The 19,955-nt window shown below is 38.4% G+C and overlaps 2 protein-coding genes and 1 pseudogene across 2 annotated transcripts; 2 read left to right on the top strand and 1 right to left on the bottom strand.

Annotated features, from left to right (window-relative positions):
* The first annotated feature begins 2,455 nt into the window (after positions 1-2,455).
* Positions 2,456-3,702, top strand: LOC121798024 (peptidyl-prolyl cis-trans isomerase E-like). Its single transcript, XM_042196841.1, has 2 exons — positions 2,456-2,865; positions 3,353-3,702. The coding sequence occupies exons 1-2, from the start codon at positions 2,565-2,567 to the stop codon at positions 3,562-3,564; spliced, it is 513 nt and encodes a 170-aa protein (XP_042052775.1). The 5' UTR covers positions 2,456-2,564; the 3' UTR covers positions 3,565-3,702.
* Positions 3,703-3,822: 120 nt separating this feature from the next.
* LOC121800340 lies at positions 3,823-19,481 on the bottom strand (annotated as a pseudogene).
* On the top strand, positions 5,519-8,746 carry LOC121798022 (fructokinase-like 2, chloroplastic). Its single transcript, XM_042196839.1, has 5 exons — positions 5,519-6,121; positions 6,292-6,620; positions 6,681-7,324; positions 7,606-8,077; positions 8,277-8,746. The coding sequence occupies exons 1-5, from the start codon at positions 6,081-6,083 to the stop codon at positions 8,501-8,503; spliced, it is 1,713 nt and encodes a 570-aa protein (XP_042052773.1). The 5' UTR covers positions 5,519-6,080; the 3' UTR covers positions 8,504-8,746.
* Positions 19,482-19,955: the final 474 nt, after the last annotated feature.

Genomic DNA, 19,955 nt, shown 5'->3' on the forward strand with positions numbered 1-19,955 from the left:
AGCAAATTGTCACCTATTTTTTGCTACACTTAATTCTTTCTGCACGTAGTTTAACACGTTCTACTACTTGGAATCATACATATATTCTAGTATATAAATTAAGGCCTTAGACATGTGACCTTGTTTTGTGCATGTGACACAAGTCACAAAGGTTCTTTTGATTATTGAAAAAATATACATGTACGTGAATATTGTTGGAGCATATTCTTTTATCTTCTCATTACAATTCTATATGTGAAAATGAAGATTGTATATAGAAAATAAAAAATATATATACTGATTACTCACCATTTCTCTTCATATGAGAAAAAAGTACACACATGATTGTGAAATCTCATTGTAGTCAAATGAGTTTAGTGAAAAGGGGAGATTGAGCAATTGAGTTGAACTTTCACCATTTGTGGATTTGGAAAGTAATACTCCCTCCGTCCCGCACTACTCGCACGTTTCATTTTCGGCGCGGAGATTAAGGAATGAGTGTATAGCAAAGTCAAATATTACGGCTATAGGTGAAAATTTTTACTAAAAATGGAAATAGTGCAAATAACTTAGGACGCCCAGAAAGGAAATAAGTGCAAGTAGTCCGGGACGGAGGGAGTATCATATATTGGACAAAATTAAAAAGAAATGTGCTATATTTTCCCATTCAGTGTCAAACACGTATTCACCATATTAGGGTGCAATTAATTTTTATTAAAATAATTTGGGGGTATATGACTGTGACCGAATATAAGTGAAAAATTGGATTAATTTGTCCTATCTCTTTCGAAAGCATACATAAATTCGTAGGCCCAAATAAATAGCGAAGCATAATGATTAAAAATGAATGCCCTTTTATAAGTTGAGAGGTCCAATACTAATGTGGGCGTTGCTTGGTATAAATATTTTGATACAATCGCATTTAATACTCCTCCGTCCCTTTGTAGTAGAGACATTTTTTTTTGCCACAAGATTTAAGAAAAATTATTTTGAATGAGTTAAGTAAAAGGAAAATAAAGTAAGAAAGGAAAAAAGGTAGAGAGATAAAAAGAGAGTAAGTATTTTTTGCCAAAAAAGGAAACGACTCAACTAAATTGGGACAATCCAAAAAGGAATATGACTCAGCTACAGAGGGACGAAGGGAGTATAATTTGCAGGTGAAAACTGTTTACATTTATTGTGTGATTTGGAGTAGAACCTTTTGTATAATTTATATGAACCATATAAAATGGTTTTTATATTTTATTCGTCCACAGAAAATGAACATTTTTGTTATGTCATTATGTTTCAACGAATGTTTGATAGACATATTTATTTGGAAATGGTATGAGTGAAGAAACTGAATCTATTCGAATTGTTGAAAATGATAAAAAAAAAAAAAAAAAAAATTGTGACATACTTTTGGTTTTCGAGATCTACAAATTGTAAAAAACAATTGAAGTAATTTCTTATCCAATAAGAGTAATAATCTCTAAATTAAGAAATGTTCAAAATAATTGATTGATCCAACAAATTATTTCTAGATAAAGAGAATGTATAGAAAAAGAATACGGGGTATTATGCAATTCCTCATGATAAATTATTGATTGCTCCATATGGGTGTAAGTTTGCCAAGCACTAGAGGCGATGTTAGAGGTCAAAAATATCGGGTTCGAGTTATTCGCAACAATTTAAAAATCTATATTCATTTATCCATAAAAATTTGATTGATTAATCTATACTCCAACTACAACCCTAACTCTTAGGGGGAGCAAAATATTCGAAATCCGAAAATTAGATTCGACCCAAACTAAAATTTTAAATTTAATTCGAATTATTTTAGATTTTGTTCGGATCGGATTCTTTAAATATTTCAGATGTTGGGATAGGATATTTTGAAACTCGAAGTAACCTGCAAACTGAAATATATTTATACTACCTCCGTCCCAAGAAAGATGTCTTATTCGTTAGGGAACACTATATTTAATGAAATATTATTTTGTTTTATTAAGTGAAGAGAGAATAAAATAAAGATAAAGTGAAAAGTGTTGAACAATTATAATAGTAGAATTTTGGATTTTAGTGTTGGATTTTCAAATTTTCAAATTTTTGGCATTGGATTTTTGGATTTCATTTTTATGTAACTTCGGATTTTTCGGATAAGCTCGGATTTCATAGTTCGGATTTTGGATTTTTAGGTTAGAATTTCGTATAATTTAGATTGAATCAGATTTATTTTTCATAAAAATTTAATTTTAGATCAATTTCGATTGGAAAAAAATTCAATCCAAATTTGAATGTTCATCCCTACTAAATCTAAATCTTATTATAATCCATAAAAATAAAAGAAACCTAGTATTTGAAGGAACAAAAAAAGTTGCATGCCAAATAACTTAAAAAAGACAATGCAAGGACTAAGGTGAAAAATACAAACTCTTCCCAAACTCGAATCCAATTTAAATATTGATGGAGTTTATTCATATTTTGCAGAAGCTAAGGGGTGAATATGAAACTTCAGCGAAAACCTATTTGACGGCACTCGTCAACCGCCATTGAAGGAGTAATCGAGCAAATTACGCGATTCGCGGAGAAAGGAAGAAATCGCCATGAATGAAGGAGTGCAGAAGAACACGCTCTACGTCGGCGGTCTGGCCGAGGAAGTGAACGAGCAAATACTCCACGCCGCCTTCATCCCCTTCGGAGACATTAAGGATGTCAAGACGCCGCTGGACCAGGCCACGCAGAAGCACCGCTCCTTCGGCTTCGTTACTTTTCTAGAGAGAGAAGATGCCGCTTCCGCCATGGACAATATGGACGGCGCTGAACTCTACGGCCGCGTACTCACCGTTAATTATGCGCTTCCCGAAAAAATCAAGGGTGGAGAGCAGGGCTGGGCCGCCAAACCTAGTAAGCTTCTTCTTCTACGTTTTGAATTCAGTTAGGATTTCAATTTTTTTTCAATTGAATGCTGCTCGATGGAAGATTTTGAGATTTTTGTAGGGTTTATGCTACTCGGTAGTTGAATTGAGAATTTAGTGACTTTGGGCGGAAATTGAATTTTTGTTCATTCAAAATCTACGTCTAGGGCTAACACTGTAAATTATGAAGCATCGCCTTGAATGGTTTGCTTTTCGGATTTGAGGCAAATTGAATTAAAAACTTTTGGTATTGCTCAAGATATTTAGCTAGGGATTCAAAATGTTGAAGCAGTTCTTATGCGATGAAGAATGTTAGAATCAGTTTATTGCTAAGGTCAAAATCCTAGCTTCATTGATTAGAATGAAGAAGAAACACACAGCATATTGATAATGTTTTGGATGATAAATTGGCAGATTATCTGCAGAATGGGGCTTAATAGACATTGAATTCGGACTAATGTTTGTTAAAATGGCAGTTTGGGAGGATGCTGATACCTGGTTCGAGAGGCAGCAGCAAGAAAAGGAAATGTTGCGACTTCAAGCAGAGCAACGAGCTGCAATGGAGGCAGCCGAAGACTTGCACAGAAAGAAGATGGCTGAGGAGAGAGAAGGCGAGAAGGATGATGCTGATGCTAAGGATGATCCTATGGCAAAGGCTGAAGCTGAGGTTTTGAATCAGACTGCTTGAGCCTTGGATCAAACATAGAATCAACTCTAGCTTCCATGATTTGTAGAATCACTTTGATTCAATGCCATCCTTTGTTCTTTTCATGTGATTGTTACTACATATTTTGGGATATCAAAAAATGGAAAGAATTGTCCAAGATACATCATCTTGCAAGCTGTTTCTTTTTCTTGCTACAAAATTTCAATACAGTTTGTTATGTCCACAAAACATGATTGTCAAAAAGCATTTGTCAATGTGAACTGAAATGGAAGAACATAAAAAAGGGAAGTGAGCATGGTTAGGAGCCTCTGTTTCTTCTCCTATGAAGCATGGCATCACAGAGTTTGACAGCATCACTGTTATCTCTCACATTATGCACTCTCACTATATTTGCTCCACCCAGAACTGCAGTTGTGACAGCGGCAACAGTGGCTGGATCTCGCTCACCAGCTACGGGCCGACCACAGACTTCCCCCAAGAATCTCTTCCTCGAAGGCCCTACTAGCAACGGGGCGTGGGCCAAGGCTAAGCTCTTCTTGCCAATCTCAGATCGAATGGCTGGCAACCCCATGAGAATGTCCAAGTTTTGTTCAGTATTCTTGGAGAATCCGATCCCAGGATCTATGATCATCTTCCATGCTGGAATGCCAGATATCTCAGCATCTCTAACCCTCGTGCAAAGCTCGGATGCCACATCACTACACACATCATAGTACACTAGATTCTCTTGATTTTGCATTGTGGATGGATCACCTCTCATGTGCATAACGATGTAAGGAATTCCAAGGGAAGCCACCACATGATGCATATTCGCATCCAGCTTTCCACCAGACACGTCGTTGACAAGATGAGCTCCCTTGCTCACCGCCTCCAACGCGACCCGCGAATGGAAAGTGTCGACAGATATCAGCTTCCCCACCATCTCCGGCATATCTCTGACAGCTTCCAAGACGGGGATCAGTCTATCAAGCTCTTGCTCAGGAGACAGCTTAGATGCCATGGGACGTGTTGATTGTGCCCCTAAGTCGACTATATCTGCACCTTCTGCAAGCATGGATCGAACCTGGGAAACTGCTGATTCGACGGTCAGAAACTTCCCCCCATCGCTAAAACTATCAGGTGTCACATTCAGAACCCCCATGACAGAGGTGTTTGCAGACCAACTCCACAGTCGGTTCCCAACTGGCAACACTCTTTCCATCCCATCCTTCCCTACGAGTGACTCGCCTCCCAGCTCCTCCCACGCCTCAAAGAGCCCACCCGGATGCTTTGTCAGCGAGTGCCAAGATTTAACCGTCTCATTATCCGCTTGAACCCCCAACAGATCAATCAAAGGAGCCATCACAAAAGGCCTCTCCCATATTCTCTCATGTGGGATGGTGAGAGAATCGGTGTTGACAGTCCGGCTCCCATAAAACAGAATGTCTAAGTCGATTGGCCTAGGACCGTACCTAATGCCAGCAGTTCGGCCCAAGTCCCTCTCAATCTCCTTCAGCGTCGCCAGCAGCTTATGAGGGCTGAGCTTTGTAGTTCCTCTAACAGCAGAGTTGAGGAACCGAGGCTGGTCAGTTACATAGGCGGGTTCAGTCTCGTACAAGCAGGCGTGTCTCGTGATCTGAATGTCTGATTTCTTCATCCGTTGCAACGCCTCCTCAAAATTATGAACCCTGTCACCCACATTGCTTCCTATAGCAATCACAACTTCCTGCTCTTCGGAGTTAACCTCCACCGGAGCATCATGAAATCGGCGGGAGAGGCACAATCTTGCTGCTGTCGAGAGCAAAATCACCTCATTAGCATACAAATTTGCATTGGATCTATTGTTGCAAACATAAATACAAATGTGGATACAGATCATATATTGATCGAAGAAAATATAAGCTCCAAATTTCGAATAGCAAGAATTTCTGTCGAATTCTTCAGTGGCACCTTCTTCTTCCCTTTGATGACAATTTTGTATCACTAAATTTCAACACACACACACACATTCAAACGTACACGCATTCATCATTGGTGTATGATTTCTGCAGATCGTAACTACTTGAAGAAGTTCATATCAATGGGAAAAATGTTTTAAGTGGCAAAAAGGATTACCTGCAAATGAAGTCTTGGCAGCTCTCCTACCGCATTTGACGGGCACCACCTGTTTGATAAAATTCATCCCAAGAAATGCTTTTTCAGCGAGTCCCAATGTTGTATTTTGCATTAATTTTGCCAACCCACGTGAAATTTTGCAGTTAATTTGAACTCCCTAAAGATTTGGTATCTATGGCGGAGGAAGTTGAAAGTTAAGTTTAACAATGTACTAGTACTAGAAAAAAGCAATCTTGAAATGAAACCTAGTGCCTTGTGGTGACTGGTGAGACAGTGGTCGATAAAGGGATAACAGTCATTTGATTTCAATTGCCTTCAAACATAAATATGAATAAATAAATTTGATATCAGAATTATCTACTATTTCTACTAGCTCGACACTGAACTCTCTCCCCTAAACCCCTTTCCTAGATTTTGTGGGGGTTTTGTAGAATCTTTATGGGATGGCTTCAATTTCTTTCACACATTTTTCTTTGATACCCAGGTTTCTTCTTCATCTTTTCTCTTCTGAAAATATGAAACAAATTCTTGAAATTTCTGTGTAAATGAAAGCAAAGCTCTTTTATCTCTTGCTTAATCGGAATTCGGTATTTTTTCTGCAGTTTGAAGTGATTCAACATGTATTCAGATTTTTGTTACATTTTGTTTGAGCAGGATATGCAGGTGGCAATCGAAAGGGAATTCCCCTTGTATAAACTTATGGAAAATTCAAGATTTTCGATTGAAGGGAAATATAGTTATGGCAGTCTCCAGGAGTAAAACCACCGGTTCTTCACCTGAATCGGAATCGGATGGAGAAGCAGTAGCTGTCGAGAAAAAGACTCGAAAAACTACTAAGCGAGCTTCTGCAAGAACCAAAAAAGTAGTGGAGATTCCAGATGAAGTTTCTGCAGTCACTGACAGTGTTGGAGATGAAGCATTGCTCAAACCTGCAGATTCAGCTGAGGATTCGAAGAAAACCAAGCCTAGAACTCGTAAAAAAGGTTGAATCTTGCTCGAATTTGTATGAATCAGTATGTGAATCTAATTGTGTTTCTGTGCAGCTACATCGACATCCAAGGCATTGGAAGAAGATGGCGGGACTAAGAAGCCGACAAGGCAGAGAAGGCGCAGCAAGAAGGCTGATGTCGCAGATAGTCTAGGTAGTGAGACAGAATTGAGTGATGGTGAGGGGGAGATGTTTATCTCGACTTTGGATGAAGACAGTGAAGAGGAGCTAGAGATTGACATAGATGATGGGGAGGATATAAGCTTCACCTACGGATGGCCGCCTCTAGTTTGTTGTTTTGGTGCAGCTCAACACGCATTTGTCCCAGCAGGAAGGCGGGCCAACAGACTCATTGACTATGAGTTCCACGAGAGCAAGAAGGATGTCCTGTGGGAGCCGGAGAAGTTTGTTAGGGCTTCTGGAGGATCTGTGAGTAATGTTGCAGTAGCTCTTGCAAGTTTGGGGGGTAAAGTCGCCTTCATGGGAAAACTTGGGGATGATGCTTTTGGCCAGTCTTTGTTGCATTTTCTCAACAGCAACAGAGTGCAAACGAGATCAGTACGCGTAGATGGTAGTAGGGAGACGGCTGTTTCGCGCATGAAGGTTGTTAAGAGGGGTGGCTTGAGGATGACTAGCTCCAAGCCGTGCGCTGAGGATTGTTTGTCGCAGTCTGAGATCAATGTTGATGTGTTGAAAGAGGTCAGTTAACTCAGCTTTAGTTCTTGAAGAATTTGATCTATTTCGTCAATCATCTATGTTGTTTATTGTGCTTGCTCTTATTCGTGCTCGAGCGTGAACATTGCATGTTTACTCATAACTCATAAGCTATTGATCATTTAGGCTAAAATGGTTTGTTGCTCTGCATAAAAGTATAGTTCATATAATTTCCTTGCACTCTCTATGTTGTTTATCGAGCATGCTCTACTTCGTGCTCGAGCTTGTAGAATTGTGTATTTACTGATGGGGTATGAAACATTTAGGCAAAAATGTTTTACTTCAATGCATCCAGTCTCCTTGACCGGAGCACGAGATCCACAGCACTACGAGCTATCAAGATCTCTAAGAAGCTTGGAAGTGTAATATTTTTCGATCTCAACCTTCCATTGCCACTCTGGCAATCTAGTGAAGAAACCAAGATATTCGTACAGAGAGCTTGGAATCTTGCTGATATCATTGAGGTCACGAAGCAAGAGCTTGAATTTCTCTGTGGGATAACACCATCAGAAAAATTTGATACCAAAGACAACTGCAAGTCTAAGTTCACTCATTATTCTCCAGAAGTCGTATCTCAGCTCTGGCATGACGGTCTCAAGATTCTGTTTGTAACGAATGGGACTTCCAAGATACATTACTATACAAAGGAGCACAATGGTGCTGTGCTTGGAATGGAGGATGCGCCTGTCACTCCTTACACCTCCGACATGTCTGCATCAGGAGATGGCATTGTTGCAGGTAACTGAACAAACTTATACTTGTTGACTTGTTTATGGACCGTTCAGGACAGTATGATTCCACATTACTCATAACATGTCATTATATCTTTGTGCATCTTATTAATGAAATGTTGTTTCTCTTACACGGTCCACTTCCATAACTACGTTAATGTTTGTCTCTGCTGATAGGTGATATTCTTTCCTTGATACTGGTTCAGGTTTGATGAGAATGCTGACCGTTCAGCCACATCTCATCTCGGATAAAGGCTACTTGGAGCGCTCGATCAAGTATGCCATCAGCTGTGGTGTGATAGACCAATGGCTACAAGCACGGGCCCTAGGGTACCCCGCGAAAGAAGGCATGGATGATGTGGAGTCGGATCCCCACGGCATAAGATCAATCACCGAGAAGGAATATAGAACTTTAGTTCCTTCAAGTTCATGAGTTAATGTTATACTCCATCCACATTTGCCAACTGAGTTCTTGGTCTCCTTCAACGTCTTTCTAGGGCTATATTTTGCCGTCTATCTTGTTCGATTACCAAGTGTTTGGAAGAAAAGATTGTTGACATGACGCGATGCAGCAGACATAGAGAGGTGAGAGTCTTGCTGCAGTCTTCATGTGTTTGATTGTAAAATTGTGTAATAGATGGAATGTAAGTTTTGGATAGTGAGACATTTTTCCACAGTTAGTGTTTTCTTCTTTTTACATTTAGCAAAAATCACAGAAACCTGTTTTCCAAGTCCAGACATTACAATACAAGGGAATGATATTAGGTTTTAACAGAACTGTTAAAACAAGACTAGTAGTATAATTTTATAAGGAATATCAGTATTAAAACAAGTCCAGACATCCTCCTTGATCTGAGCTGCTTGTTGAGTGATCTTTACTTGCAGTATTCTCTTTGTTCATCATATCCTGACATGAACTGCTTTTTGAGTGACCTTTTGTTGCATTCTCCTTCCTGACTCCTTGATCTAAGCTGCTTTTCAGTGGTCTTTTCTTACATTCTTCTTCTTGATTCCTTCTTGACCTGAGCTGTTTTTTGAGTGATATTTTCTTGCATTCTCATTCTTGATATGGACAAGCTTGTCGTACACACACCATGGGAAACTAATGTAGTGATTCCTCTTCATCTTCATATCCTTGTTGTAGTGACCCCAAAAATCAGGATGATAAGTCACGTGATACCAAGCCGAGGCCATTGCATATTGATTGCCCGATTTGGTTCCTTTCTTGAACCATGATCTGGCTTCATTTCTCAGAGACTTCACTGCAGCACCAATTGCTTCAGTGCTCTTTCTGCGGTCAAAGGTTTTCGACATCTTCATAATAGCTCTGCTCAATATCTCACCCTCAGTCTTGATGCCATAGTAGTCCATCAAGTTCCCCAGTTCACAGTCATAGCGGGTTTTGTGGTTGAATGCTTCCTCAATGTAGTCTCTGAAACCATCAATTTCCATGTCAGCATCGTAGGAGCTTCTAGCCACTTCTTTTGTGAACTTCAAGGAAGTTGTGTCAGTGGCGAGATCCTTCACCTCCCTGAAAAGCTTACCTATCACACCCTTGGATTCACAAGTGGGCTTGTCGAGCTTCTCCATGAAATCAGGGTATCTTTGACGTGTAGTTTAGGAGGGATCTGTGCAGGTCTGCCAGTTTTGGGGAAGTCGACTGCCACTGAGTGTAACTTAGCTAGCTCCAAACAAGGACTGCTCGAGGCCATGGATGGCTCCTTGTCAGCGAAGACAATGTGGGCATTGGCAATCATTCCTAAACTCTCGTTCAAGATGTAGTTGGTGAAGTATTCTTGGACTTCCTATAACACAGACAAGAACATAAAACATACCAAACTAAAAATATGAAGTTGCAAAGAAGATACAATGATTCATGAAAGATAGATTAGAGTAATGTACCTCAATGGTAACCTCGCGATCGAGGTGTGTGGCTGGGGCAGGATCGTAATCCATAGGTGGGAATTGTTTCGGTGGAATCATGTCAGGGTCCCAACAAACAAAATATATATCTCCATCCAAATCACTCCCAGAACATTCATTTGGATGTGGTCTGTTATTACAACATTATCAGCCTTCAACAATCTTATGATAAATCAATTAATGTAAGAAACCAGAAACAAGTGAATAGTTACCTCATTCCTTTTTGAGGGAAAACTATGCAGTTCACCATGTGATGCAGTGCTGGAACATCTATAGCTTCTAGATCCCGAAGATCACCAGGGTGCAAGCATGGGTTCTTAGCAACAGCCACCTTTCCTTTAACAATGTAATTACGGTCAGTAGATGTATACTCATCAACGGATTCCTCGTAGAACCTCCTTTGCCCGGAGCCAGAATATTTCACAAATACTTGTCCGTATTCTAAGGTGTCTGTTTCATCGAGACATCCCGTCATATTTCTACCTTGTCGGATAAATATTCTAGATTTGATCCGCAAATCCAGCAGTTGTGATGAGCGGATAGTTTGCAGCATCATTGCAAGAAACGGCTCTTCATCGGGTTTATATCCACATTTCAACATTTCCTTCAAGATGTAAGTGTTTTCTCCTAGTGACATGAGATCCAAAGCTTCTAGAGCTTTGAACGGATCGACTATAATATCATTCAGTTGAGCTACTGCTTCACTTTGCTTCTTCTCAAAGACATGATCCGCAACTCCAAGAGTGGATAAGAGAGTGATGATTTGGCGATTCAAGAAGCACGGTTGATATTTGCTCCATCCTAGAACGTTTAGTTTTGTATCATCTGATTGGTACTTCAACATGCTAGGTCTTAGTGACATCTTCACTGATGAATTCGGATCGATTGCCACGACCCCTTTGTAGCCACCATACCTGATCTGGAAGGCAGATGGTATATTGCTTCTGAGTCCACATTTTATCGCAACTCTTTGTGCAAAGTCGACTGATATCTTTCCAATCCCATCAGAGAAGATATATGTTGTTTCATCTCTTACAATCTCGACATCGGGGATTTTATCAACCTCATTCTGAGTAACACTTAGTGTCTCTGTGGATGAACCAAAGAACTGGCCAAGCCTCGCGGCATATTTTGCCACGTTTCGTATGGAACTGAAGTCGCCCATCCACCTCCTTATACCATCAGCATTGAGGTTGTCAGTTGGGGCAAACATCCAGAGGGAGTTCTCCCTTAGTTGACTCGAGGAAAACGCAAGAAACTCAAATTTCTTGCTCCTAATAGTGATGCCATTCCTCAGAGTTGAAAGTATCCTCGAATATAGCTTTGTTCTTGTGTTCTCATCCCCACCAGCTCCCTTTGGTGCTAAATCAGATGCATACATCTTACTCCAATCCTCTTCCACAAATGAAACATGAAGAAAATTGTCAATGTGATCATGGAAGTTGCGTAACACGCGATTAGATACATTCACTTCCGGACCATGGAAATACACTTTGGTTGGAGTGACTTGAACCCTGTGAATATGCACCAGGTCATCATCGTCCACAACATGAGGTTTCGGTTTCTTAAAGCCGTTGTAGCTCTGATGCTGCTCGATAAGCCATGAGTGAGGATTATAACAACACTCCTTTAAATAGTAAAGCTTTTCCAAAAGCTGCTCAAGGTATGCAATATCATATCTTTCTGGATTGAGCAACTGATAGAAATTTTCATCTAGCTTTGGCCCTGGAAGACATCCGGTTTGTACCAAACAACAGACCTTGAATAGTAGTCTATATGGCAACTCAAGACATCGAGGAGGCTGCATAATCGGAACTAGATCCAGAAATTCACAAAATGGCACTCCATATTCCAATGTGAAGGGAGTTTTACTTTCTTTATAGTATAAAAAGTGTCTTCCAAAATCTGGAAGTTCAATGCCACTAGGAAGTTGGATACATATACCGGAAGATTGTCCAATACACGATGATGGGGTAAAATCAGTTGTTCGGACCCACTGATCATCTGGAGTTTGACGGAAATAGTTATACCTAGAGTCTGCAAGCTTCTTGTATATTCGCGGTGCTCCATATAACTACAGGACAGAAGGAAAAACATATCAGTAAAATCAAGTGATATCGCGATCTGTAAACGATGATAATGTGCAGAAATCCAGTGTTCTTCAGCATATTTCTTACGCTCGAAACAATAGAATGTGATCCAAGACATCCCGCAGCAACAGACAGAAACAATCAACAGTTACATTTCACAAACAAGGATGCAATGTAACTACTACTTTCATTTGATATATATACATACATAGGGATTTATTCATTTCCTTTTTTGCATATTTTCTCCTTTTTTCTTCTTGATCTCAGCCTCACGATTTTGTCATCCGACGGTTAGATTAGTGTCACGTGTCATTTAATAATGCAGATTTTCTGTTGAATAATGCACACCGACTAATAATGCACCATTGTAATGTAATAATGCAGATTTTCAGTTGAATAATGCACACCGACAAAGAATGCACCATTATAGTGTAATAATGCAGATCATTTGGACCTTTGATGAATGAGATCTAACGGCTCATATTAAGAAGAATAAATGATCTAAGGGATGAATAGGAGAATAACGCTCCCCCATATATATATATATGATTGTATTCAAATCCTTTTCACCTTATAAATCATTTCTCCTTCTTAATCTCATCCGTGGATTTATAGTGATCTAATGGTTTAAATCTTAATCTGATATTATCAAATTTTCTTAATTGTTAACGCTGGGGTAAAATAGAGAATAACAATTGGAGTTAGTTATGGAATGGTCCATGAATTACTCCGTTAAGGCTTTGTGCAGTTTCTCAACCTATTTTCTTCCCAAATTTCGCTGATTTTTTTCTCAATTAGTCCGGGTTTAATTTTGATTTGATCACACTGCGAGAAATCGGTATTTCACAGATTCGTTGTCTCTGTATCAAACGCATACAGTTTTAGATTTTCCACGATTGTTCGATTATCAATGGAAGAAATTAATTCACCCGCTTTTCGCCCATGTTTATTGATTTCGTTTCATTCTTTCTCCATCGACGAGAGCAAGCTCTACGATCTGTTCAGCCACGTTGCGCATGTCGCCTCCGTCAGGATTTGCAGAGATGTGACGCGCCGATCGTCGCTCGGATATGCCTACGTCAATTTCAATTCTCCGATCGACGGTGATCGTAATTCATTCTGTTTTTTCATTAGCATGCATCTCCAATTCATTACTCCACATATTTTTTTGTTGGAATATCATTGAATTAATAGTGATGATGGTGTGATTTGATTATTCAGATCCCCAATCTGAATGAACTGTGTGTGTACAATTTTCCAATTCGTATTTCCTTATGAATTATGATTCTCATTTAGCAGCTTATAAGTGATGATAGATACAATTCCTGAGTGAAATGTTTTATGTTTGATGGCTTAAAATTGTGATAATGTGCAGCTTCTAATGCAAAAGATGCTTTGAATTTCACTCATGTCAATGGAAAGCCAATCCGGATCATGTTCTCTCACAGAGATCCTAGCCTCCGGAAAAGTGGATATGCTAATCTCTTCATCAAGAATCTGGATCAAGCAATCGACACAAAGGCGCTCTTCGAGACCTTCTCTGCCTTCGGAACTGTGCTCTCTTGCAAGATCGCAGTCGATCACAACGAGAACTCGATGGGCTATGGCTTCGTGCGGTTCGACAAGGAGGAAGCCGCGCAAAACGTACACATAATGTACATATTATATAGTATAATGTGTAGTTTAGTTTCTGTAATGCATTATTTGTGATATGTAATGAACATTTATACTGACGCGTTTAATTAAAGTTTTGTCGTGTTTCGATGTTTGGCGCACGTTTTTTGTTTTCCCTAAGGGTTTAACAAGCCTAGGTGCTAGGGTGTAGTATGTTCTAAGTCTAAAAAACATTGTCCAAATACACGAGCTGTAGTAATTCTTCTGGGTTTCCACATGCATAACGCGTAGGTATATTTTAAAACAGATATACATAATGTACATATTGTGTAGTATAATGCATAGTTTAGTTTCTGTAATGCATTATTTGTGGTATGTAATGAACATTTATCCTTACCCGTTTAATTTAGGTTGTGTCGTGTTTCGATGTTTTACGCACGTTTCTTGTTTTCCCTAAGGGTTTAACAAGCCTAGGGGCTAGGGTGTAGTATGTTCTAAGTCTAAAAAACGTTGTCCAAATACACGAGCTGCAGTAATTCGTCTCGGGTTGCACATGCATAGCGCGTAGGTATTTTTTAAAACAGATATACATAATGTACATATTATGTAGTGTAATGCGTAGTTTTAGTTTCTGTAATGCATTATTTGTGGTATGTAATGAACATTTATCGTACCCCGTTTTATTTAGGTTGTGCCGTGTTTCGATGTTTTACGCACTTTTCTTGTTTTCCCTAAGGGTTTAACAAGTCTAGGGCTAGGGTGTAGTATGTTCTAAGTCTAAAAAACGTTGTCCAAATACACGAGCTGCAGTAATTCGTCTCGGGTTGCACATGCATAGCGCGTAGGTATTTTTTAAAACAGATATACATAATGTACATATTATGTAGTGTAATGCGTGGTTTTAGTTTCTGTAATGCATTATTTGTGATATATAATGAACATTTATCCTGACCCGTTTAATTTAAGTTGTGTCGTGTTTCGATGTTTGGCGCACGTTTCTTGTTTTCCCTAAGGGTTTAACAAGCCTAGGGGCTAGGGTGTAGTATGTACAACAGCAACCACGTGATACCTAAAACAGGATAAATAATGCATTCAAATAGCCAAATAATGTACAGAATCACTCAAGTAATTAACATACAAATATTGCATTCATTCTTAGACTCATGTACAACAGCAGTCTAATGATGCATAATACAGGATAAATAATGCATAGAAATAGCTAAATAATGTACAAATATTGCATTTACTCTTAGACTCATGTACAAGTTCCGTACGGCTTCCTTCTGCCGTGGAGTTAAACTCTTTATACAATTAAGAAACTCTGTAGGGGTTCGTCGACAATACAGATGGTCGACGTTCCTACCCCTTAGTTTCCTATCCTCCGTCTCTTCCGGAGCTGTACTAGTCCCGGCCTCTGCTAATTGCTCCCGGAATTTCTGGGCAATTCCTACTGGCAGTATATCATCGACCGCCTCGTTGATGTCCAATCTTAGCTGCTTTGATGTTGTACAACATACAGAATAATAACATACAATTAGTTACATAATGTACAGACTGAATAAAATAATGTGGACAGTTATACTGCATTCACTTATACACTCTAGTACAGAAGCATCAAAATAATGCCTAAAAACTGATACGTAATTCATTTTAATAATCAAATAATGTTCAGAATAAATCAACAAATTACCATGAATATTGCAATCACCCATTGTCACATGTCCAACTACAGTCACATAAAGCATAAACCATGATAAATAATGCACTAAAATAACTAAATAATGTACAGATCCGGTCAAGTAATAAACAAACAAATTTCCATTCACTCTTTGACACATGTACAACAATAGTCACATGATGCATAAAACGGGATAAATAATGCATTCAAATAGCCAAATAATGAACAGAATCACTCAAGTAATGAACATATAAAAATATTCCATTCACTCTTAGACTCATGTACAACAACAGTCAAATGATGCATAAAACATGAAAAATAATGTATAGAAATAGCTACATAATGTACAGATTCAGGCTAGTTATGTACATAAAAATATTCCATTCACTCTTTAACCCATGTACAACAGCAAGCACTTGATGCATGAAACATGTATATAATGCATAGAAATAGTTAAACAATGTACATATTCATTAAAACAATTCACATATAAATATTGCCTTCGCTCTTCAAAGGCTTTACAAAAGCAGTCACATTATGTATAAAACATGGTAAATAATGCATTCAAACAGGCAAATAATGCACTGAGTAAATCAAGTAATAAACATACAACTATTCCATTCACTCTTTGACCATATACAACAACAGTCACATGATGCATGATACAAGATATATAATGCATAAAAATAGTTACATAATGTACAGATCCATTCAAGTAATGACCACACAAACATTGCATTCAAGTAATGACCACACAAACATTACATAATGTACAGATCCATTCAAGTAAACACCAAGAACCATACTGTACACCACGCCGTACAATAATACAAATAATCCAAAAAATATACAAGCAAATGCAAGTAATTGCTCACATGCAGCCTAGGTTGGTTGGCTTTTGATAGGCATGCCTCTCTTCGTCATTGCAGATCTGTGAGACGAACCACAAATCAAAATCGCATACGATTTTCACTACCAAATCGCTCAATAGACAATAGTAAACCAGTCATTAACTACAAACTTCAATAATGTATATAACCCTAACAAAATCAAAAATGATTCTAAGATTTACGAAAATTCTCGGCAAAAACGAGTTTGAAAAACGTGATATTGTTTGGGAGAAAACATTGAATTGTCGATTCGGCGGTGAAAATCGTCGATTAACACTGTGTATTACGAAAAACTGAAGCATTTAAACCCTACCTTGTTGTCGATTTGAACTTGATGGTCACGGGCGAAGGGAGTGCGGTTTCGGCTGTGATTCGCCGGCGGCTAGGGTTTGGAAAATGGGGGAATTGAAGGAGACGAAATTTTGATTCTGGGTTGAGGAGAGTGACGGTTGGAGTGAGTAGATGGAAGGTCAATGAAAATCCCGCTGAAATCTCGCTCATTCCATTTTAATTCATTGTTGTTTTACAATTATACCCATATAATGCACAGAATGAGCCTAATAATGCAACACGGGATCATTAGTAAGCTTCTCATCCGGATCGTCCATCCCTCAAATCTAACGGTTCCAATTAAGAAGGAACTTAAATCTAAGGGAGGAAAAGAAGATTAACACTACCACATATATATATATATATATATATATATATATATATATATATATATATATAGGGTAGTGATCAAGATATAACTAATCTTAAGTGTATAACTAGAGAACAAATCTCAGCCACACATCTTAATGGAACAAATATTATATATTTTTATTATATAAAATAGGCCAAGGGTATTTTAGGAAATTACATTATGAAATTTAAATAACTATGTAATTTCCGGTGAAGAGGAGAGAGAGAGAGGAAGAGGGAAAAGAGCTCAGGGTCCTGTCGATGAAGGGGACGGCGGCGCTGGAGTCGGAAATGATCTTAGAGATGAAGGATTTGGAGCCGACTGAAGATTGGAATCGTGGTGAACTCCGTTTTTCGATCGCGGCATGATTCTCTGTTTTTTTTCAGAAGATTTGCAGAAAGTGGAAAAGCTACAGCAAGAATATTTGATAACTTGGAGAGTAAAAAGGGATGATTGATTGTGAATTGAGAAAACGGGAGAGCAAAAGATAGTTTCCTAAGGTGGAGAGGAAGATCATGTTTCCTGATGAAGCTAGTGGAAAGCTATGTCATGTCAGATTTTTTAATGGCAGCACCGCCTCTCCAGCTTCTGATGCTGTGGAACAATTAGGCAATCTAATGCTTTCTGGTATACTCCGCATATGCTCGGTTTGAGAGAGAGATTCGGTGATTGCGTACGCCTGAGTATGGCCTGTTGCGGTCGTCCATTGCGTGAATCGCGGTTTTCTCGCGGATCGTCGGAGAATCGCACGCAGTGGATGTGTTTTACGAGTTTTAAGAGAGAAAGTTGGTGCTAAGTGCTAACTATGTTGATACTGATCTGTAAGCAAAGATTTGGGTGAAGAAGAAAATTAAATGAATATTTTTGTAAATCTTATGCTACTAAATATTCATTTCTGACAAAGACAAGTTTCATTCCTATGTATTGCAAAAAAAAAAATAATTGCTTTACGCGTGAAGGATTGCTTCATTTATTCGTTTAATCTCAAAGCGATTAATACATCAATAAAAGAGGTATAAATTGGGAAACAAAAAACATACGGATAAAATATTTGATTGATATATTGATTACTTCACTAATTTTACTTAACTCTTGTTTACAAAACACATCACTCTTAGCATGACTTTACTTCACTTTTGTTTACAAAACACATCACTCTTAGCATGACTTTACTTCACTCTTGTTTACAAAACACATCACTCTTAGCATGATTTTACTTCACTCTTGTTTACAAAACACATCACTCTTAGCATGACTTTACTTCACTCTTGTTTACAAAACACATCACTCTTAGCATGACTTTACTTCACTCTTGTTTACAAAACACATCACTCTTAGCATGACTTTACTTCACTCTTGTTTACAAAACACATCACTCTTAGCATGACTTTACATCACTCTTGTTTATAAAACACATCACTCTTACCATGATTTTACTTCACTCTTGTTTACAAAATGTAATAATTTTATTTTTTACATATTTATATTGATGGTTTATTATTATAAATTCCATTATTGAGAAAATAATGATTAATTCGTCTATTCTAACCTCTTTGAGCATGTTCAAGCTTATCTATAAAGACCTTCCTTGATTCCTTAATTTCCTTTGATAATAAAAACCCTAAGGTTGTTGTGGAAAGTTGATTTAATCTTGAGGTTCCAATTGCTTTCGAGAGCAAGAGCAACATGAATTGTTTCAACAATACATACATACATAAAATTTACAAAGGACATATGCAGTAGCTAAATAACTAGTACTACATCCTACCATTACTCTCTTCATTTATTCTGGCAATGGACTTTGCCCATCGCCTACCTAATTAATCACCCCGGCCCCACCTCCACATTACCCACTCTAATCCGATAATCAAATCCTATTTTATTCCATCCAGAGGAAAATTAATAGCAACAGACTGATATGATTCAGCCGCCGATCTCGCCGCCCGCTCCTCCCTCACCCTCCTCGCCGTCCCCAACCCCCTCCTCTGCGCCCCCTCCCCCCCAACCTTGTTGATGTCCTCTGCTACCACTTCCTCCTCGAATACCTCTCCCTCTCCGACCTCCGCTGCATCCCATGCCGGCAAGCTCGTCGCCACTCTTCTCCAAACCTGATTTTGGCTATGCAATGACCATAATACCCTTGAGGGAATTATTTCTCCTTAAATTCAAAAAATTAATACTAGCCCTTGATTTTTTTGATCTTGTGGCTATTATTTATTCTCTAGTTATATGGTTAAGAGGTGTTTGTCATAGATCATGACCTTATATATATATATATATATATATATATATGAATATGAAGCAACATAAGTAACAAATCAAGCAAAGTAATATTCAAATCGAACCTGTATGAGAAGCACCTTGGCAGCTTGATTGCCTGAATCATACAACACAATCTGCCATATATTATCATGGTAGAGCTGAAGCTTGTATTCAATTGATTCATGAGACAATAATAAGTGCATAATCTTCAGCCCGGTTCCAAATTTAATAGAAACATTTGCAAATACTTCGAGTACTAAAAATATTTCCATAATATTAAAATGCATTAAAAATACCTGGAATACTATTACAAATAAAAAAAATTAAAAATTACATAATTAAAATCCTAAAAATTAAAAATTACATAATTAAATTCATAAAATTTAAAAAACCACTGCCCGTGGCCGAATTTCATCCAAATGGATGATGAATGTGTGTATTTATAGATAATTTTGATATTAATTTTTTTTAAAAAAATTTCAAAAAAAAAACGGTAATAAAACGGCTATATTTTTGGAAATCCGAAAATATTTTTTTTATTTTTGGTATTATTTTTTATTTTAAAAAAAATGAAAATGAAAATGCCAACCCCAATAGAAATGAGTCACGTCGCCCTGCTCAGCGGCACGGACGTGCTCGATGTATCGAGCAGAGACGTGCCGTTGGCAAGAGCACAGCGGCGGACATGGGTGTACCGTGCCAGCGGCATGGACGCCGTCCTTATGGAAGAGCACCGATGCGGAAGC

This window comes from Salvia splendens, chromosome 4, assembly GCF_004379255.2.
Source record: "Salvia splendens isolate huo1 chromosome 4, SspV2, whole genome shotgun sequence".
NCBI lineage: Eukaryota > Viridiplantae > Streptophyta > Magnoliopsida > Lamiales > Lamiaceae > Salvia > Salvia splendens.